At 43.4% G+C, this 17,147-nt stretch overlaps 1 protein-coding gene across 1 annotated transcript in view; it reads right to left on the bottom strand.

Moving 5' to 3' along the window:
* Window positions 1-571: 571 nt before the first annotated feature.
* The window catches only part of LOC132898977 (uncharacterized), a 146,264-nt gene continuing 129,688 nt past the window's right edge, over window positions 572-17,147 (bottom strand). The window contains exons 39-40 of the mRNA XM_060940639.1: window positions 5,781-5,969; window positions 572-702 (exon numbers count right to left, since the gene is read on the bottom strand). Of these exons, the coding sequence (XP_060796622.1) occupies window positions 572-702; window positions 5,781-5,969 (320 nt within the window). The remainder of the gene's footprint in view (window positions 703-5,780; window positions 5,970-17,147) is intronic.

The following is a 17,147-nucleotide window of genomic DNA, read 5'->3' as shown; positions in this document are numbered from 1 at the left end:
CAAAAGAAGTTTCTTGCATTGGCCCTGTGCGTTGCCAGGAAGTGCATAGCCATAACGTGGAAGTCTGACTCCCAACTCCCTATAGCAAGATGGGTTTCGAAAATGAACAGTTGTATTCCACTTGATAAGATTACATACACACTTAGAAATTATTACAACATGGTACGTGCCGGGAACGTTTGCATAAACAAGCTCCAGCGTGTTTACCCCTCTCGTTGCAAAGTTCACATACTGATGGAATTTAGGAAGCACTGACCTGAGATTTGCATGATTAAAATCTCCGGCAATGAAAAACAGTCAGTCAGGGTGTGCATTCTGCAGGTTGCTGATAGCATCATACAGTACACAGAGTGCTTCCTTAGAATTAGCACTAGGGGGAATGTAAACTCCGGTTATGAATATGGAAGTGAATTCCTGTGGTAAATAAAATGGTCTACATCTAACAGTCACAAACTACACTAGCGATGAGTAATAACCAGAGACTAGCACTGAATTCCTGCACCATTCTGTGTTGATGTAAATACACAAGCCACCTCCATGTCTTACTGCACAGAGCTGCATCTCTGTCGGCTCAGAATGAAGCTGGCCCATCTAGCTGAATGTCGATGTCCAGAACTCGGTCTCTGAGCCACGTCTCCATGAAAACAAGGACGCAGCAGTCTCTAAACTCACACTGGGTAGTCTGTTGGAGTCGGATATAGTCTAGTTTATTTTCCAGGGAACAGACATTGGAGAGTAGAATGAAGAATCTCTACTCGTTAGATGAGTTCAATATTTGAATGACCTTTTCAAGATTCAAGATTCAATAGAGCTTTATGGTCAATATGTCCATAGTATACAGTGCATTGAAATCCCGTTTCCTTTAGGCTTCTCATGGTGCATTTAAAGGGAAAATTGATTTCAATATAAAGCATACTGTATAAATAACTATCTATAGCTATCTAAGTAGACATTTAGCTATTGAAACATCTAGCTACAGTATCTAAGTACAATGAACAACATATATGACAAGACAAAGCCATGCAAATAGCATTGTGCATTTGTATGTAAATGTTCATTTCCCAGGAAGGATATTTGGGAGACATGAAACTCACATTTCTCAGCTTTGACAAACAGTTGGTTCACTAGGAGTCAAGGTAGGACCTTGACATGGAGCATGTGAGTTTTCCTGGGTAGGAGGATAAAATAGAATATAGTCGATGCAAGCAATTTACTGAGCATATCCCCCAATACATTGCTAATTAGTTATTGGAAGACCCTTGGCATACAGGATAGCCCATATGGCATCACGCAGCATTCATAGTGGCCAGAGGTGGTGCTAAAAGCTGTCTTCCACTCATCACCTTCTTGGATGTGCACCAAATTATAATCACTACGTAGGTCAAGCTTGGTTAACACTTTGACTGACCTGAGCTGTTCAAGGGCTGAGGGAACTAAAGGCAATGGATAGGGATATTTTATTGTGATTTGGCTGAGTCCTCTATAATCAGTGCATGGCCTAAGAGACCCTCCTTTCTTCTCCATGAAAAAGAAACCAGCAGAAGATTCAAGATTCAAGATTTTGTTTCACTCCTTGAGCCCATTCTGTCATTTCTGCCCATGTTCACAAAGCTTCACCCTAGGAGCTAGGGTAGCCCATTGATTGTAGAAAAAAACAAGTATTTTGGACCAGTAGTCTGTTTTCCAAACAGGTTATATCAGCGATTTAATACACTGTTGCTAAGGCCAAGGCTCAATCCATTGCTTTTAATCACATTCTATATATCTAACAGGTCATTCGTACAAGCACGGAATAAAAAAAATTGACTATTGCACTTTATTAACAGCACAATAATAAAAATTACTTCATGACCACCGCCAACTTTACAGTGCCATGTACGGTATGTGGCCATATGTTCCAAGGGAGGATCGGCCTCATCAATCACCAATGATATAAACTCAACAGAAATAAGGGAAGAAACTGAATACTCGGAAACAAGTAAATGCCTACTACTAATAATAATTATAATAAAATTACAATATTAACAGCACAATATTAAAATTACAGTTAAATGCATTAATACAATATTGTAAAAGTATAATGAAATTGGACTATCTTACTTACCAGTGTCACATCATAAAACAAAAGAAAAAGGGAGAAGGAGGGAAGGGGAAGGGGGTGGAGGAAGGGGGAGGAAGAGGGAAGAAGGGAGGGGAAGGAAAGGAATGAAAAAAGAACTGGGGGCTAAACGGTGGCTACTTTGAGGAATCTAAAATATGATTTTTTTACAAACACTTTTAATTTATCACATGATTCCATGTGTGTTCCATATGTTGTTTCATAGTTTTGGTATCTTCAGTGTTGTTCTGCAGTGGGGAGAGTGGTCAGAATGCAGAATGACTTATTAATGATTGGGGTGTACAAACTTTTGACTGGTATGGTGTATATACTATAAATCACTGATACTGAATGAATCACTTAAGGATTCAATTTGCACTTTAAAAATTGACCTCTTCCCTTTTTTCGTTACACAAGTTGTATTCACTGTCTATGCACTATTGTCTTTGTCTGTTGTCCTTTTGTTTTGTTATATTGTACAGCCTTTGTGTTGGTGTGTGTGTGTCTCTCTCTCTCTCTCTCTCTCTCTCTCTCTCTATATATATATATATATATATATATATATATATATATATATATATATATACACACACAAGTTGAAGACTGCTGATGGTGAAACATCAAGGTAAGGTGCTTGTTTTTCATTAAAGGGATTTACTTGATCAAAAAAAATTATATTAAAATATATAGTGTGTGGCGGCACGGTGGTGTAGTGGTTAGCACTGTCACCTCATAGCAAGAAGGTTCTGGGTTCAAGCCCAGCGGCCGATGAGGTCCTTTCTGTGTGGAGTTTGCATGTTCTCCCCGTGTCTGCGTGGGTTTCCTCAGGTGCTCTGGTTTCCCCCACAGTCCAAAGACATGCAGGTTAGGCTAATTGGTGGCTCTAAATTGACAGTAGGTGTGAATGTGAGTGTGAATGGTTGTGTCTATGTGTCGGCCCTGTGATGACCTGGTGGCTTGTCCAGGGTATGTCCTGCCTCTTGCCCATAGTCAGCTGAGATAGGCTCCAGCTTGCCTGCGACCCTGTAGGATAAGCAGATAATAGATGGAAGGATGGATATACAATGTGATTACATACAAAACACTACACAATTTTGCCTAGTTTAAAGATGAAGGTACTTTATATGTAAACCTAAAATATTTGATCAGATCAGTGCAGATAAAACTAGAGGTGATCAAGAATTATGGCATCTAAAATGTCCTGGATAATTTTACATGTTGTACACACTGTATTTTCTCCAAAACAATGCGCATTATTTACTTTTGTAAAGGTAGTAATAAGGAACTCAGTGGCTCACACTGGAAAAAGTGAGCTGTGCAACTGATTATGAAACTCATGTTGGGTTAGATGGAGTGAGGTGATGAAGTCGGTTTTAAATCACTTGTATAACTTGTTTCTGTTCTTGTATATAATGTAGGCTATAACCATATCACCGATTAAATGACATGTAAAATTTGATCGGTAATTAAATCTGCTTTCATTGACCTTGACTGTAGCTTTGGCTGGCATGGAAACAGTTGAGGTTTGTGACACCAAATGGCTGTTCCTCTTCATTGTACCATTAAACCACAGGAACAGAAACAACCCTGGACATCAAAAAGACAAATATCAATGTCATGCAACCTAACCTTCAGCTTCTTCTTCCTAATAGGTTGTGTTCTTGCTCAGTCTGATCAATTTTCATCAACTCTGACGACACCCACCATGATGATATCATGACAGAGAAAAGTTTGTTGTGTGACTAGCACAAATGTGTGAAGAATTCAATATATTTGTTGATATGCTCTTGATATTCAGATAGAAATACAATACCAAGTACGCATGTAACAATTCACCCAATTCACAATTCAATTTAGCTCACAATATTGGTTTCATGATTCAATTTTTCTATATTTCTGAAAAAATATTAAATTAAGAATTTTATTACCAAATAATTACAACATATTTTCCTATTCTTTATCAATTTTAATATTCCTCTGGTTAAATAAAAAAGTTTCATTTTCTTAATAACCAACAATAATTATTTACTCACAGTTGTAAAGGTTGGAGTAAAATATAATAGCCTATTAACTAAAATATTACTTTTATTAAAAATAAAGTTAAAACAAATAGGCCTTTTTTAAATAAACCTTTATGATCATTTGTACTACTTCCACGCTCTTCTCTTTTCTTTTGCTTTCAGCAGTCTAAAAAGAGAGATCTGATTTCTTGTTAAATCTATTTGTACAGTCAATCACACAACAGCTTTTTCCAGTTTTACATTAGAGCATTAGAGCTGTGTTACTTCTGCCTCTGGTGAAGTCACACACTTTCCCACTATTGCATGTTGTTGTTTTGCTCTACTATCTAAACAACACAATTACACCTAGGAAAAACTAAGATTATGTAGCCTGATAACAATTGTAATTCATTTGGTATTTCATTGATTCAAATCATCATAAATTTGTATCACAGTTTATCATTGCACAATATATCATAACATGACTAGTACTAAGCTTAACGCTGCTGAGGGTAAGATTTGGAAATTTCACTGTCTCTGGTACAAAAACACTACTGTAAGCTACTTGCAGAAAAATTTCTGCCCTCATACCCTGTGGATGAGGGCAGATTCATCCTGGAATCCCAACTCATCAGGTTTCACTATGTCATTACCTAATAAGTGCAACAACAGCAAAAATCCTCCAAAATGTAGCTACAGTGTCTCTTTTTACCTGATGTCCCATTTATGTTGAACTCAACCTAAAGTTTCACTGAGAGCAAGTGGACAAAAAAATAGGAAGTAAACCAAAGAGATGAGATCATGGGATCATTTCAACATGTGACGCAAACATCTAGATTTACACAAAACTCGTTCAGGGTTCTGAACAATGTGGAAGTTTTAACACTGAGGAAATGTGCAGATATTTTTCATAATGTGCACCATAGTGAGAAACTAATTGCATGACTCTTCAGAAATTGGTCAATTGGTTTCTGCCATGAACTTTTATATAAAATAATTTTCATCTCATCTCATTATCTCTAGCCGCTTTATCCTTCTACAGGGTCGCAGGCAAGCTGGAGCCTATCCCAGCTGACTATGGGCGAAAGGCGGGGTACACCCTGGACAAGTCGCCAGGTCATCACAGGGCTGACACATAGACACAGACAACCATTCACACTCACATTCACACCTACGGTCAATTTAGAGTCACCAGTTAACCTAACCTGCATGTCTTTGGACTGTGGGGGAAACCGGAGCACCCGGAGGAAACCCACGCGGACACGGGGAGAACATGCAAACTCCGCACAGAAAGGCCCTCGCCGGCCCCGGGGCTCGAACCCAGGACCTTCTTGCTGTGAGGCGACAGCGCTAACCACTACACCACCGTGCCGCCCTAAAATAATTTTAACACACTAAAATTTAAAAAAAGTGGTGGGGACAAATCTGGCTTATCAGTTTAAAAGTAATGGGGACATGTCCCCAATGTCTGCAAAGGAAAATACACCTATGGAATCATATATCTATAAAATGATACATCATATGGCGGATTTCGACAGTGGTTTGTGTTAATTTTATGCATTTAGGATGTAATCGACATTACATTTTTAAGCATAGTTTGGCAGTAATGTCAGAAATAGAAATCAAGAAATGTAATGTTTATAGAGAACAGATTAATTCTACTTAGAGTAAAATATCAGTACCTTGCAGGGAGTTGAAAATACAGAAGAGGTAAAGAACGGGATAGTTAGTGTATCCTGAGGTGAAGAAAGCCAAACCCCAAGGCATTCCCAGCAGGAAGGTCAGGCCCAGGACAGTGCAAATGTCCTTATGAGAGGGAAGCTTCCTGTCTCTGACGTTCAAGGACTGCAGCTTAAAGATCTGATCCATCACTGTCACCAGAACGCATGTGTTGAACAGGAACATTAAGCAGAAGCAGGTGATGTTCATGCCATACAGAAAGTAAGGGTCAGTAATCCAGCAGCTGTGTAGTACAAATTGGATGTTATTTAGGATCAGACAGCAAAGGTAGGCATTTATTCTAAGTTTATTTTTTTATACAGCTGTGTACAGCTGTTGACTGGCCAGTCACCCTATAAATTGAATGTGTTTAAATGATTTTAAAGATCAATTTTCTGTTACAAACTGCAAATACATTGCCGGGGAGTACTCCCCCAGAAAATTTTGGATGTGGTTGATGTGATTTCCTGAATTCTGGTGGATTTTGGGGTGGCCTTTTGGAGATGAACAATACCTGAATTCACTCAGTTCACTCAGATTCATAGCTGACACCCTGACTTGGGGACTTAGCTGCCCCCAACCCATAAACTATGATAACTACAATGTGCCATATATTAAGCTCCTTACTGATTGAATCTGGACACCCCGCCCCCCATAAATAAGGAAGGATGACCAGGATAGATAGATATTTCACCACAGAACATTGCTTTACTTAGATACCGAAACACAGATGAATATGACAGAACAATGAATGAATTGCATGAATGACAATTAATGCAATTGTACATGTAGGCCTAGGCCTAAAGGGCTCTTTCCTTTCCTCTGTTCTATGCCTGTTCCTTTTGCAAGCTTTCATTGTATTTAGAGGCTGCTTGCTTTGCAGATTTGAGCAATTTTCCAGACACCTCCACCTCGTAGTACTCTGTGTCAATAAACTTGTTAATCTTGCAAGACATCAGATTCACAAATGTTTGGTGAGACGTCTGACTCCTAAATTCTGTCTTGATGTGACACACCATGCTGAATGCCCTTTCCACATCACAGTTAGAATTTGGCAGCACCAATAGCAGCTTCGTTAGCTGACAGAGCTCCCTGAATCTCAACTGCCCTGAGTTCACAGATGTGACTTTGGACAGTTTCCCCCAGAACTCATCAACTGGTAAATTCTTATAAATTGGCACCAGTGCTTCCAGGTTAGATGAGACATAATCCAGGATTTCTAAATGGAGTTGTTCTCTGGCATCTGCCTTCATTACATTTGGAAATCTGTATGCCAAAGTCAAAATCTGCTCTGGTTTCACACCATCATGGTTCTCAGGATTGACCACTGACACATTCACTTATTTTAAGCCTGAAGCTAATTTGACAAACGAAATGTGCAAACAATTCAGTATACTGAATATTTGTTTGTCAAATTAACTTCAGGCTTAAAATAAGTGAATGTGTGACTTGACAAAAAAGCACTGCCACTACAGTTTTATAGCAGTTTTGCTACTATCATGTCAAAATAAACATGCTATTTGAACTGGATTGTTATTTGTTTTATTGTGGGATAAAAAGAAAATTGAACTCAAATTTTGAAGTTTTTACTTGGATGAAAGATTAATGGCTTTAAAGTTGAATTCTTATCATGTAAAACTGAAAAAATTAAGTTTGTGTGAATATGAAGGCTAAGTTATCTGAGACCAAAAGTATAAGTTGGCACAACTTTCTTCAAAACTTAAAAATCTTAGTTGTCACATAAACTCAAAAATCCTGTCCTGGCGAAAAAAAAAGGACTTTATTGTATTTAAAGTATATTCATATTTTCAATAGTATATTGAAAATGTACTTACACAAATTGTACTTTTTGTAAATATCTAAAAAGTATACTAACATCACGCTTTCACGCTAACACTTTTAACACACTTTAAAATAATTATACTATATTACACTTTATAGAAATATATTATACTAAAATATACTTTAAGTGAAAGTTATGTGTAATTTCTAAAGTGTACTTATTTTAAGGTACTTATAATACAAACAAAGTACACTTTAATTTGACTAATTAAGCATATATTAGTACATATAAAGTCATATACTTAAAGTATACAAGATAGTTGTACCACTTTAGCACATAAAAGTACACTAAATACACTTCAAGTTGCACTTTTCTACAATTTAATTACAATTAAAATATATTTAGTACAAAATTAGTTGTTCCAAAATAGCATGCCTCAAGTTAACTAATCATAAACACACTTGAAGTATATTGATGATTAGTGTGGCTTCAAGTACACAAAAGTATGCTAAATTTTAGTACACTTAGCACATTTATTTTTCACCAGGGTGTGCAGTAAGTTGCCTTGAATTTTTAAGTTGGCGTAACTTTTTTTTTTTACAGTGCACACACACCTCTACTTAACGTTGTAGCATAAAATAGAAAGGGTGTACATGGTCCTAATTGAACCAGAAAAGGTTGTAGTTTTATGAGCAACTTAGTTTTGGAGATGAATTCTAACAAATTCCTGGCGGTTGCGCGTCACCTGCTCCTGCAGCTCCAGCACTGAAAGCAGAGCATTTTTTAACATGGTTACTGGGAGACCAAATGGTCTCCCAGTAGCCAGATTTGGTCTCCTAGTCAATGCCAAACCAGTTTCACTGGGAGACCAAATTTTAAACCAAGTTATGTCTTATCATTTGGTTCAATCAGTTGCAATTAATTAACCAAGTACCATGCAAGTATACATTTAACAAGGAAAATGAAGATCTATGTTATAAGATATACACACAAGATCATGTTGGTTAAGAAAACAAAACTAAAATTTGGTTACTGAGATGGCTGATGTCAGAATCCGATGTCATTACTGTGTAACCCTGAGTGTCTTTGGTGGGGTTTACATTAGAACATATCAGCGGATCATCAGATTAACGTTTTTAAAATGATTAGCGTGCACACAGCAATGCCAATACACGATTCGCATGCACACAGCAACGCCAATACACGGATACGCTCGGCTCCGCAGGCATCCTGCGCTCCAAATCACTCCGCCCTGAACAGCAAGTGCCCTCTGGAGGGTGCGCACTCTGGCCCTGCGCAGCTCACAGAGCGCGCGAGTGAAGCACACGAGCAGTGATTCGGGACTGAGCCGCTGTGTGTGTGATTCCAGTGCATATCGGGCATGCGCGTCACTTACCACTTGCAAGTGGAAGGATGGCAAGCCTAAAGACAATCATAACTACACAATGGGCAGTATTTGCATCAGTATTTGCAGTATTTTCATACTTTTATACTCTTTAATGAAAGGTGATACAAGGCGGAAGTCCGCGCCGTTTTTCAGCAGTCGCGTCACATGACCAACGCCAGCGAATCAGGAAGGTGGATGTCACAGTGACGTTGTCCAATGACGACGCCAGCTAGAGCTCAGCACAGCGTATCCGCGTATCTCAATGTTTACACAGCACTGGACCAGACACGATCTGGATTGAATACGTGGACCCTGGCGGATTCCCGTTTCCCGGCGTTTCCAGGCGTTTTAATGTAAACGGACAGTGCATCCACGAAGAAAACGAGACAGATATGGTCTAATGTAAACTTGGCCTTTGACATAACATTTGTGCTTGGTAATTGCTCTTGATAGCTGTGTAGTCACTGTAGTGTGTTTGTCTGTATGGTGATTGTTGAACCATTTTGCATCACAGAATATGCTGCAGTGGTGCAGCCACATGGACTCTGGGGCCTGTGATTGTATTGCCCAGACCAGTTGGTCTCCTAGTGGAAAATCCTTAAAAAATGCTCTGACTGAAAGTGAAAGTAATTTATTGCCATTATTTAGCCTTGTGTCGAGCAAGTGAGCTTACAAAGATGACAATTACAAAGGGACACTGCTTTATCATAACTGTGAAAGTTGAACACCAAATCAGTTAAAAAAAAAAACAAACGATGATTTGTACCATGTATTAATTTCCTAGGTTCTAGAAAACGGCTGGAGCAGCTGCTGCTCTTCTTCATGCTCTATGCACTCACTGACTGATCGATAGGTTCGGGATGAAGCTTGTTCGCTTGCTCTAGATTCCATGAGATTGTATGTAATTTGTGGGCATCACGGAGCCACTATCAATATGCGGGAGACTCCCGGAACTTCCGGGAGACTTGGGATGTCTGTAAAACTGATTCATGTACATAAATAACTATTTTAGAATATAACTGTAATGCTTTTGATGAAAAATATTGAGATCTTAGTGGTCGGAATGATATTTAAAAAAAAACGGAAGTCAGAAACGCGTGTGTCAATTTCAGTTCAATTAATTGGAATTGTTTATTGGATGTGGCTCACACAGATTTTTTTGAGATTTGCCTTGGAAGCTGTAAATATTAATCGAAATAATAATTTCTATTCTTTCATATAAAGACTAGTAGACCCTGCTTAGAAATACAAAGGCCTACAGAGCACAAAGAGGGTATTAGAAATATTCTTTTATTACTTTTTTATTTTGATAGAGAATGGTAGATGTGAATGACACTCAATGCTTATTTATGCATATTTTATAATTGTATTTGTAGTTTGTAATTGTAATTAACATTGATTTCCCCTTTTTGTGATATATAAATGAGAGTTAAGATCAGCTTTATATTGCACAAATAAAGCCATTTGGTGAAACTGAAGAAGAGAGTGTACCGATTTAACATTTTACCTAGTGAGTATAATTAATACTAATTAAATACGAATTTGCATACATTTGTTTTTACTAATTTTTGCAAACTTTGTATTCAGTATACAACCATCTATGTGCTTGCCAAATTCCATGTAAATATCTTGAAAAATAAAAAGTTATTTAAAAAAAACCTTTTGGCTTCATTCGTCGATCCCATTCTGGACCATGTTATCCTTATACATAATATTACATCAGTTTTCTAAAAATTAAGCTGTTTTGTCAATGTCATGATCCACCCCAGACTTCCACTCTGGAGATTTATTATCTCCCAGCTCAGCGCAATCCGGATCTGGGACGGGACTTCCATCTTGCCGGCATTCACTTCCTGGTCTGCTCTGCTGTGTATAAATAGGCCGTTCTCAAAAGGGGACTTTGCTAGAACGTCTTGTCTGTTTCTCACATCATCTCTGTGCCATTTTCTTCCTGGATATTTGCTCTCTGTTTTTGCCTATTCTTTGCCACAGTTTTTGCACTCTTGTCTTGCCATTTTTTCATGGTTTTGTGCTAAGTTTTTTTGTTTACTTTTTTTTGTCTGGACTATTTTTGCTATTTTTGTTTGTTTATTCTCTTGGACTTTAATTAAATATTTTTTTATTCATTGGATTTTCTGGTTTGTGTTTCTGCTTTTGGATCCTACTCACCACATCTCGTCACCCATAACAGTACGTTCTGGCCAACATGGATCCAGCGTAACTGAACCATCTAAGAACAGCTATGCAGCAGCAAGGAGCCCTCCTCGGGACCCACCAACAGGAACTCAGGCAGATCACCCAGAACCTGGCCACCCTGTCTGACTCACTCAACCTCCTAGCCACACAACTCCAGCACTCCCAAACCGTGCCTACCCCTGCCCAGGCATCTCTTTCTTCACCTCCTGCCACCATCGCTCTCCACGAACCAAGACTCCCTTCACCTCAGCCCTACAGTGGAGAACCAGGTACCTGCAGATATTTTTTGTCACAGTGCTCACTGATCTCAACCTCTGGCTTTCCCCACAGAATGCTCCCGGGCAGCCTATACCATCATGCTCCTCACCAGCAAGGCCAGGGAATGGGGAATGGCGGTCTGGGATGCCGACGCGCCCTGTTGTTCCAGCTCCAAGGAATTCTCTGAGGAAATGAGGCGAACATTCGACCGCTCTCTGTCCGGCCAGGAGGCAGCAAGAGAACTCGTGGAGCTGCGGCAGGGGTCCTGATCTACCTCAGATTATGCCATCGAGTTCCGGGTGTTGGCAGCGTCATGCGGTTGGAACGAGAGTGCCCTGGTCGACGCGTTCCTACATGGCTTATCTGATGCCATCAAGGATGAACTCGTCTCGCGGGAACTGCAGTCAGACCTCTCCAGCCTGATCTGCTCTGCCACCGCCAAGGATCTCGGAATCCCGTTACTTGCTCTCGAGGTCCCTCTCACCGTCCTGACACTCAATGGCACTGGCTTGACCACCATCACTCACCTCACCACCCCACTCACCCTAAGGATTTCAGGTAATCACTCCAAAACTATACAACTTCATGTCATGAACAACCCTCATGTTCCCGTTATTCTTGGATTACCCTGGTTGATGCAGCACAACCCCCAGTGGACTGACCACACCATCTTAGGCTGGAGTCCTTCCTGCCTGGCCTCCTGCCTGAATTCTGCTCTGCCTCCCGCCAAACCACCTCCGCCCTCAGCCAGCGAGTTTCCCAAACTTTCTCATGTGCCTCCGGAGTATCTGGACCTCAAGCCTGTCTTCAGTAAGACCCGAGCAGTGTCTCTTCCCCCTCATAGGCCTTATGACTGCGGTATCGACCTCCTGCCAGGGACGGCGCCACCCAAGGGATGTCTCTACTCTCTGTCCCCCACTGAGAGACAGGCCATGGAGAAATACATCACTGAGTCTCTGGCAGCTGGGATTATCCACTCTATCTCCTCCCCGGCAGGGGTGGGATTCTTCTTCGTGGAGAAGAAAGGTAAGTCGCTCCGCCCCTGCATTGACTATCGAGGTCTGAACGCCATCACAGTCAAGAACCGCTATCCACTACCGCTTATGACTACAGCCTTTGAACTACTCCAGGGAGCCAAGATGTTCACTAAACTGGACTTACGCAACGCCTTTCACCCAGTTAGGATCAGGGAAGGGGACGAGTGGAAGACAGCCTTCAACACCACCACAGACCACTATGAGTACCTCGTAGTCCCTTTCGGCCTGACTAACGTGCCCATAGTATTGCAGGCATTGGTTAATGATGTCTTGAGGGACTTTCTTAACACCTTTGTCTTTGTTTACCTGGACGATATCTTGATTTTTTCTCACTCCCTGGAGGAACATCGGGGTCATGTCCGTCAGGTTCTTCAACACCTGCTGGAGAATAAGCTGTTCGTTAAGACAGAGAAAAGCGAGTTCCACCAAAGCTCTGTCTCATTCCTAGGGCTCATCATTTCACCAGCCAAGATCCAGATGGACACCCTCAAGCTGGAGGCAGTCACTGACTGGCCCACCCCATCTTTGAGACGAGAGCTCCAGCACTTCCTGGGTTCTCCAACTTTTACAGGTGTTTCATCCGCAACTTCAGCATGGTGGCCGGACCTCTCTCAGCCCTGACCTCGACCAAGACCAAGTTCAAGTGGGGGGAGGAAGCAGAGAAAGCCTTTTCCAGTCTCAAGCACAGGTTTACCACAGCACCCATTCTCACCATACCTGATTCTACCAAGCAGTTTATCGTCAAGGTTGATGCCTCCGAGTCAGGGGTCGGAGCCATCCTATCCCAGAGGGCCAATGCCAACAAGGTCCACCCATGCTTCTTCTTCTCCCACTGGCTATCCCCAGCCGAACGAAACTACGACATTGGTGACTGTGAACTACTGGCCGTGAAACTAGCCTTGGAGGAGTGGAGGCACTGGCTCGAGGAGTCTGACCTCCCGTTCCTAGTCTGGACCAACCATAAAAACCTGGAGTATCTCAAGTCTGCCAAATGTCTCAACTCCTGTCAAGCCCATTGGTCTCTCTTCTTCTCCCAATTCAACTTCATGCTCTCCTACCACCCAGGCTCCAAGAACAGCAAACCTGATGCCCTGTTCAGGATGTTCTCCTCCCACCAAGAGGAGTCCAAGCCACCCGAGACTATCCTTCCTCCATGCTGCCTGGTGGAAGCCGCTATTCTAGAGGTTGAGACACTCGTGCAGAAGGCCCTGGAGCAGGACCCCGGTGAAGGTAACTCCAACAATATTCCTCGTAACCATCTGTTTGTCCCCTGTCATGTGCAAACTCAGGTGCTGCAGTGGGGTCACGGTTCCAAGTTGGTCTGTCATCCGGGAGCCACCCGAACATTGGCTCTCATCCAGCAGCGCTTTTGGTGGCCATCCATCAAGGAGGGTGTCCAGGAGTTCGTGGCAGCCTGCAACACATGCTCCCAGAACAAGACACCCAATCGACCCCCTGCCGGCCTACTAAGACCCCTTCCTACTCCGCATCGACCTTGGTCTCACATCGCTCTGGACTTCATCACAGGACTCCCCAATTCAGGTGGCAATATATGCATCCTCACTGTCATTGACCGTTTTTCTAAGACCGTCCATTTCACTCCTCTTCCCAAGCTCCCCTCAGCCAAAGAGACTGCAGAACTACTCATCCATCACGTTTTCCGCCTACATGGTCTGCCTACTGACATAGTTTCTGACCAGGGTCCTCAGTTCACTGCACAGTTCTGGAAAGCCTTCTGCAAACTCATCGGGGCCACCTGTAGTCTCTCCTCAGGCTTCCACCAACAGCCAGGCAGAACGGGCCAACCAGGCTTTGGAGGTTGCACTCGGGTGCATGGCGTCCAGGGATGCCAGTTCTCGGAGCAAGTACCTTCCTTGGATCGAATACGCACATAACACTCTCCCTTCCTCTGCCACAGATCTCTCTCCATTCCAGTGCTCACTAGGGTACCAACCACCACTGTTCCCCAGCCAGGAGGAGGAGGTTGCCGAACCATCAGCCCAGGCCTTTATACACTGCTGCAGAAGGACATGGGCATTGGCCCGGAGAAGACTCGTTTGCTCCGCACTCGCATCCAAGAGGCAGGCCGACAAACATCGCTCCAAGGCACCCACCTACTGAGTAGGCCAACAAGTTATGCTCTCCATGCACCACCTGCCACTTAGGGCTGTTTCTCGCAAGCTGGCACCCAGGTTCCTTGGACCCTTCCTCATCAAGAAGGTAATCAATCCATGTTCTGTTAGACTGGCATTACCACTCACCATATGACGTGTTCACCCTACCTTTCATGTATCACAGCTTAAACCTCTGGTTTAAGACCTCAGCCATGCCCTCACCACAGCACAGCAGAACCAGCATCAAGTGCTGATCACCCTCCGAAAGGAGCAGGAACAATGGCTCAAAGCCTTGATGCTGGCCCAACAAGAAGACCGCCAGGCATTCCGGCACCTACTCGCATCAGTGGGGTCCATGACTGCCACTATAGCGGACCCTCCCCACCTCACCCTAACAAAGATGGGTCCACACGACGATCCAGAAGCCTTCCTCACACTCTTTGAGCAAGCAGCGGAGATGTGGGGTTGGCCGGTTGAGCAGTGCACAGTGTGCCTCCTTCCCCTGCTGACTGGCGAGGTGCAGCTCACCGTGCTGCAGCTCCCCGCCAACAGCCGGCTCATATACACGGACCTCAAGAAAGCCATCCTCCAGCATGTTGGCCGCTCCCTAGAGCAACAGCATCAGCACTTCCACTCGCTGCGTTTAGAGGAGGTTGGCCGGCCATTTGCGTTCGGCCAACAACTCCGGGATGCCTGCCGGTGGTGGCTGAGGGCAGACAACCATGACGGCGAGGGAATTATTGACCTGGTGACATTGGAACAGTTCATCACGTGAATTCTGGAAGGAACGACGGAGTAGATCCAGTGCCATCACCTGGCATCGCTGGATCAAGCCATCGAGCTGGCAGAGGACCAAATGGCGCCTGTTCCGATGGCAGGAAGACATGCTTCTCCTCCTCTTTCCTCTGTCTCTCCCTCTCCCTCTGCTTCCCATCCTCACCCCATTCCCCCACTGCGGAGATGGGGGCCGGCTCCCCCCCAGCCGGCCCGACGCACCCGTGGTGTCCTCCCATTTCCCCCTTCCTTGTCTGTGTCTTCTCCGCTCCAGGTGAGTGATGTCCATAACACCAGTGCAGAGGGAGAGCCTGGGCCAGTGTGCTGGCACTGTGGGGAGCCAGGACATCTCCAAAATCAGTGCTCCGCAATGGAGGTGGACACAGTGGTCTGGGTCCCAGACATGCCAGAAACTGCCCTCGATCGGGCTGGAGCGTATCATATACCGGTGAGTGTCCAAGGGGATACATATCAGGCCTTGGTGGATTCTAGCTGTAACCAGACCTCAATCCACCAAAGCCTGGTGCAAGATGAGGCATTGGGGAGAGCACAAGTGGTGAAGGCATTGTGTGTGCACGGGGATGTTCACAACTACCCTTTAGTGTCCATCCACATTCTATTTTGGGGAGAAAAGCATAGTGTAAAGGTGGCGGTTAACCCTCGTCTCACCCACTCACTGATTTTGGGGGCTGATTGGCCAGGATTTAAAGAGTTAATGAAACACATAGTAAGGAGTGGGTCCCGCAGTAATATGTCTCAGGAAGATCCCGGACCAGCATTGGTGGGAGAAGCTGTCATAGAGCCGTCTACATCAGCATCGCATCAGGGTGATATGTGACGTGAGGAGCACCCCACCCATCCTCCCTCTCTTGGGGATTCCCTTGAGGATTTCCCATTAGAGCAGTCACAAGATGAGACTCTGCGGCATGCATTTGACCAAGTGAGAGTAATCGATGGTCAAATTCTCCAGCCAAATGTGATGCCAGCCTTCCCCTACTTTTCTATTATTAAGGATATGTTATACCGACTGACGCAGGACACTCAAACTGGTGAAAAGATAATAAAATTATTAATCCCAAAGAGCCACAGGGAACTCATATTCCAGGCGGCACACTTTAATCCCATGGCTGGACACTTAGGGCAGGACAAAACACTAGCCCGAATAATGGCCCGATTCTATTGGCCAGGGATTCATGGGGATGTCCATTGGTGGTGTGCCGCATGCTGCGAATGCCAATTAGTACATCCCGCAGCCACTCCAAAAGCGCCTTTGTGCCCCCTCCCTTTGATCGAGACCCCTTTTGAAAGAATCGGGAGGGATCTCTTCGGGCCATTAGACCGGTCAGCATGGGGATATCGTTATATTTTAGTTCTGGTGGACTATGCAATGCGATATCCGGAAGCAGTGCCTCTCCACAATATCTCAGCACGCAATATTATGGAAGCGCGCTTCCGTATTATCTCCCGGGCCGGGATTCCGAAAGAAATCCTGACAGACCAAGGCACTGCATTTATGTTATACACACTATGTGAACTGTATGGGCTATTGGGGATTAAGTCTATCCGCACCAGTGTCTATCACCCACAAATGGATGGCTTAGTGGAACGCTTTAATCAAACACTCAAAAACATAATTTGGAAGTTTGTAAGTGAGGATGCACGTAATTGGGATAAATGGCTCGAGCCCCTGTTATTTGCAGTATGAGAGGTCCCGCAAGCCTCCACAGGTTTTTCACCATTCGAATTATTTTGGACGTGCTATGTGAAAATTGGGAAGAGGG

This window comes from Neoarius graeffei, chromosome 15, assembly GCF_027579695.1.
Source record: "Neoarius graeffei isolate fNeoGra1 chromosome 15, fNeoGra1.pri, whole genome shotgun sequence".
NCBI classification, from domain to species: Eukaryota; Metazoa; Chordata; class Actinopteri; order Siluriformes; family Ariidae; genus Neoarius; species Neoarius graeffei.
Note: the sequence above shows the minus strand (reverse complement) of the source record. Positions and strands in the feature narration are given on the sequence as shown.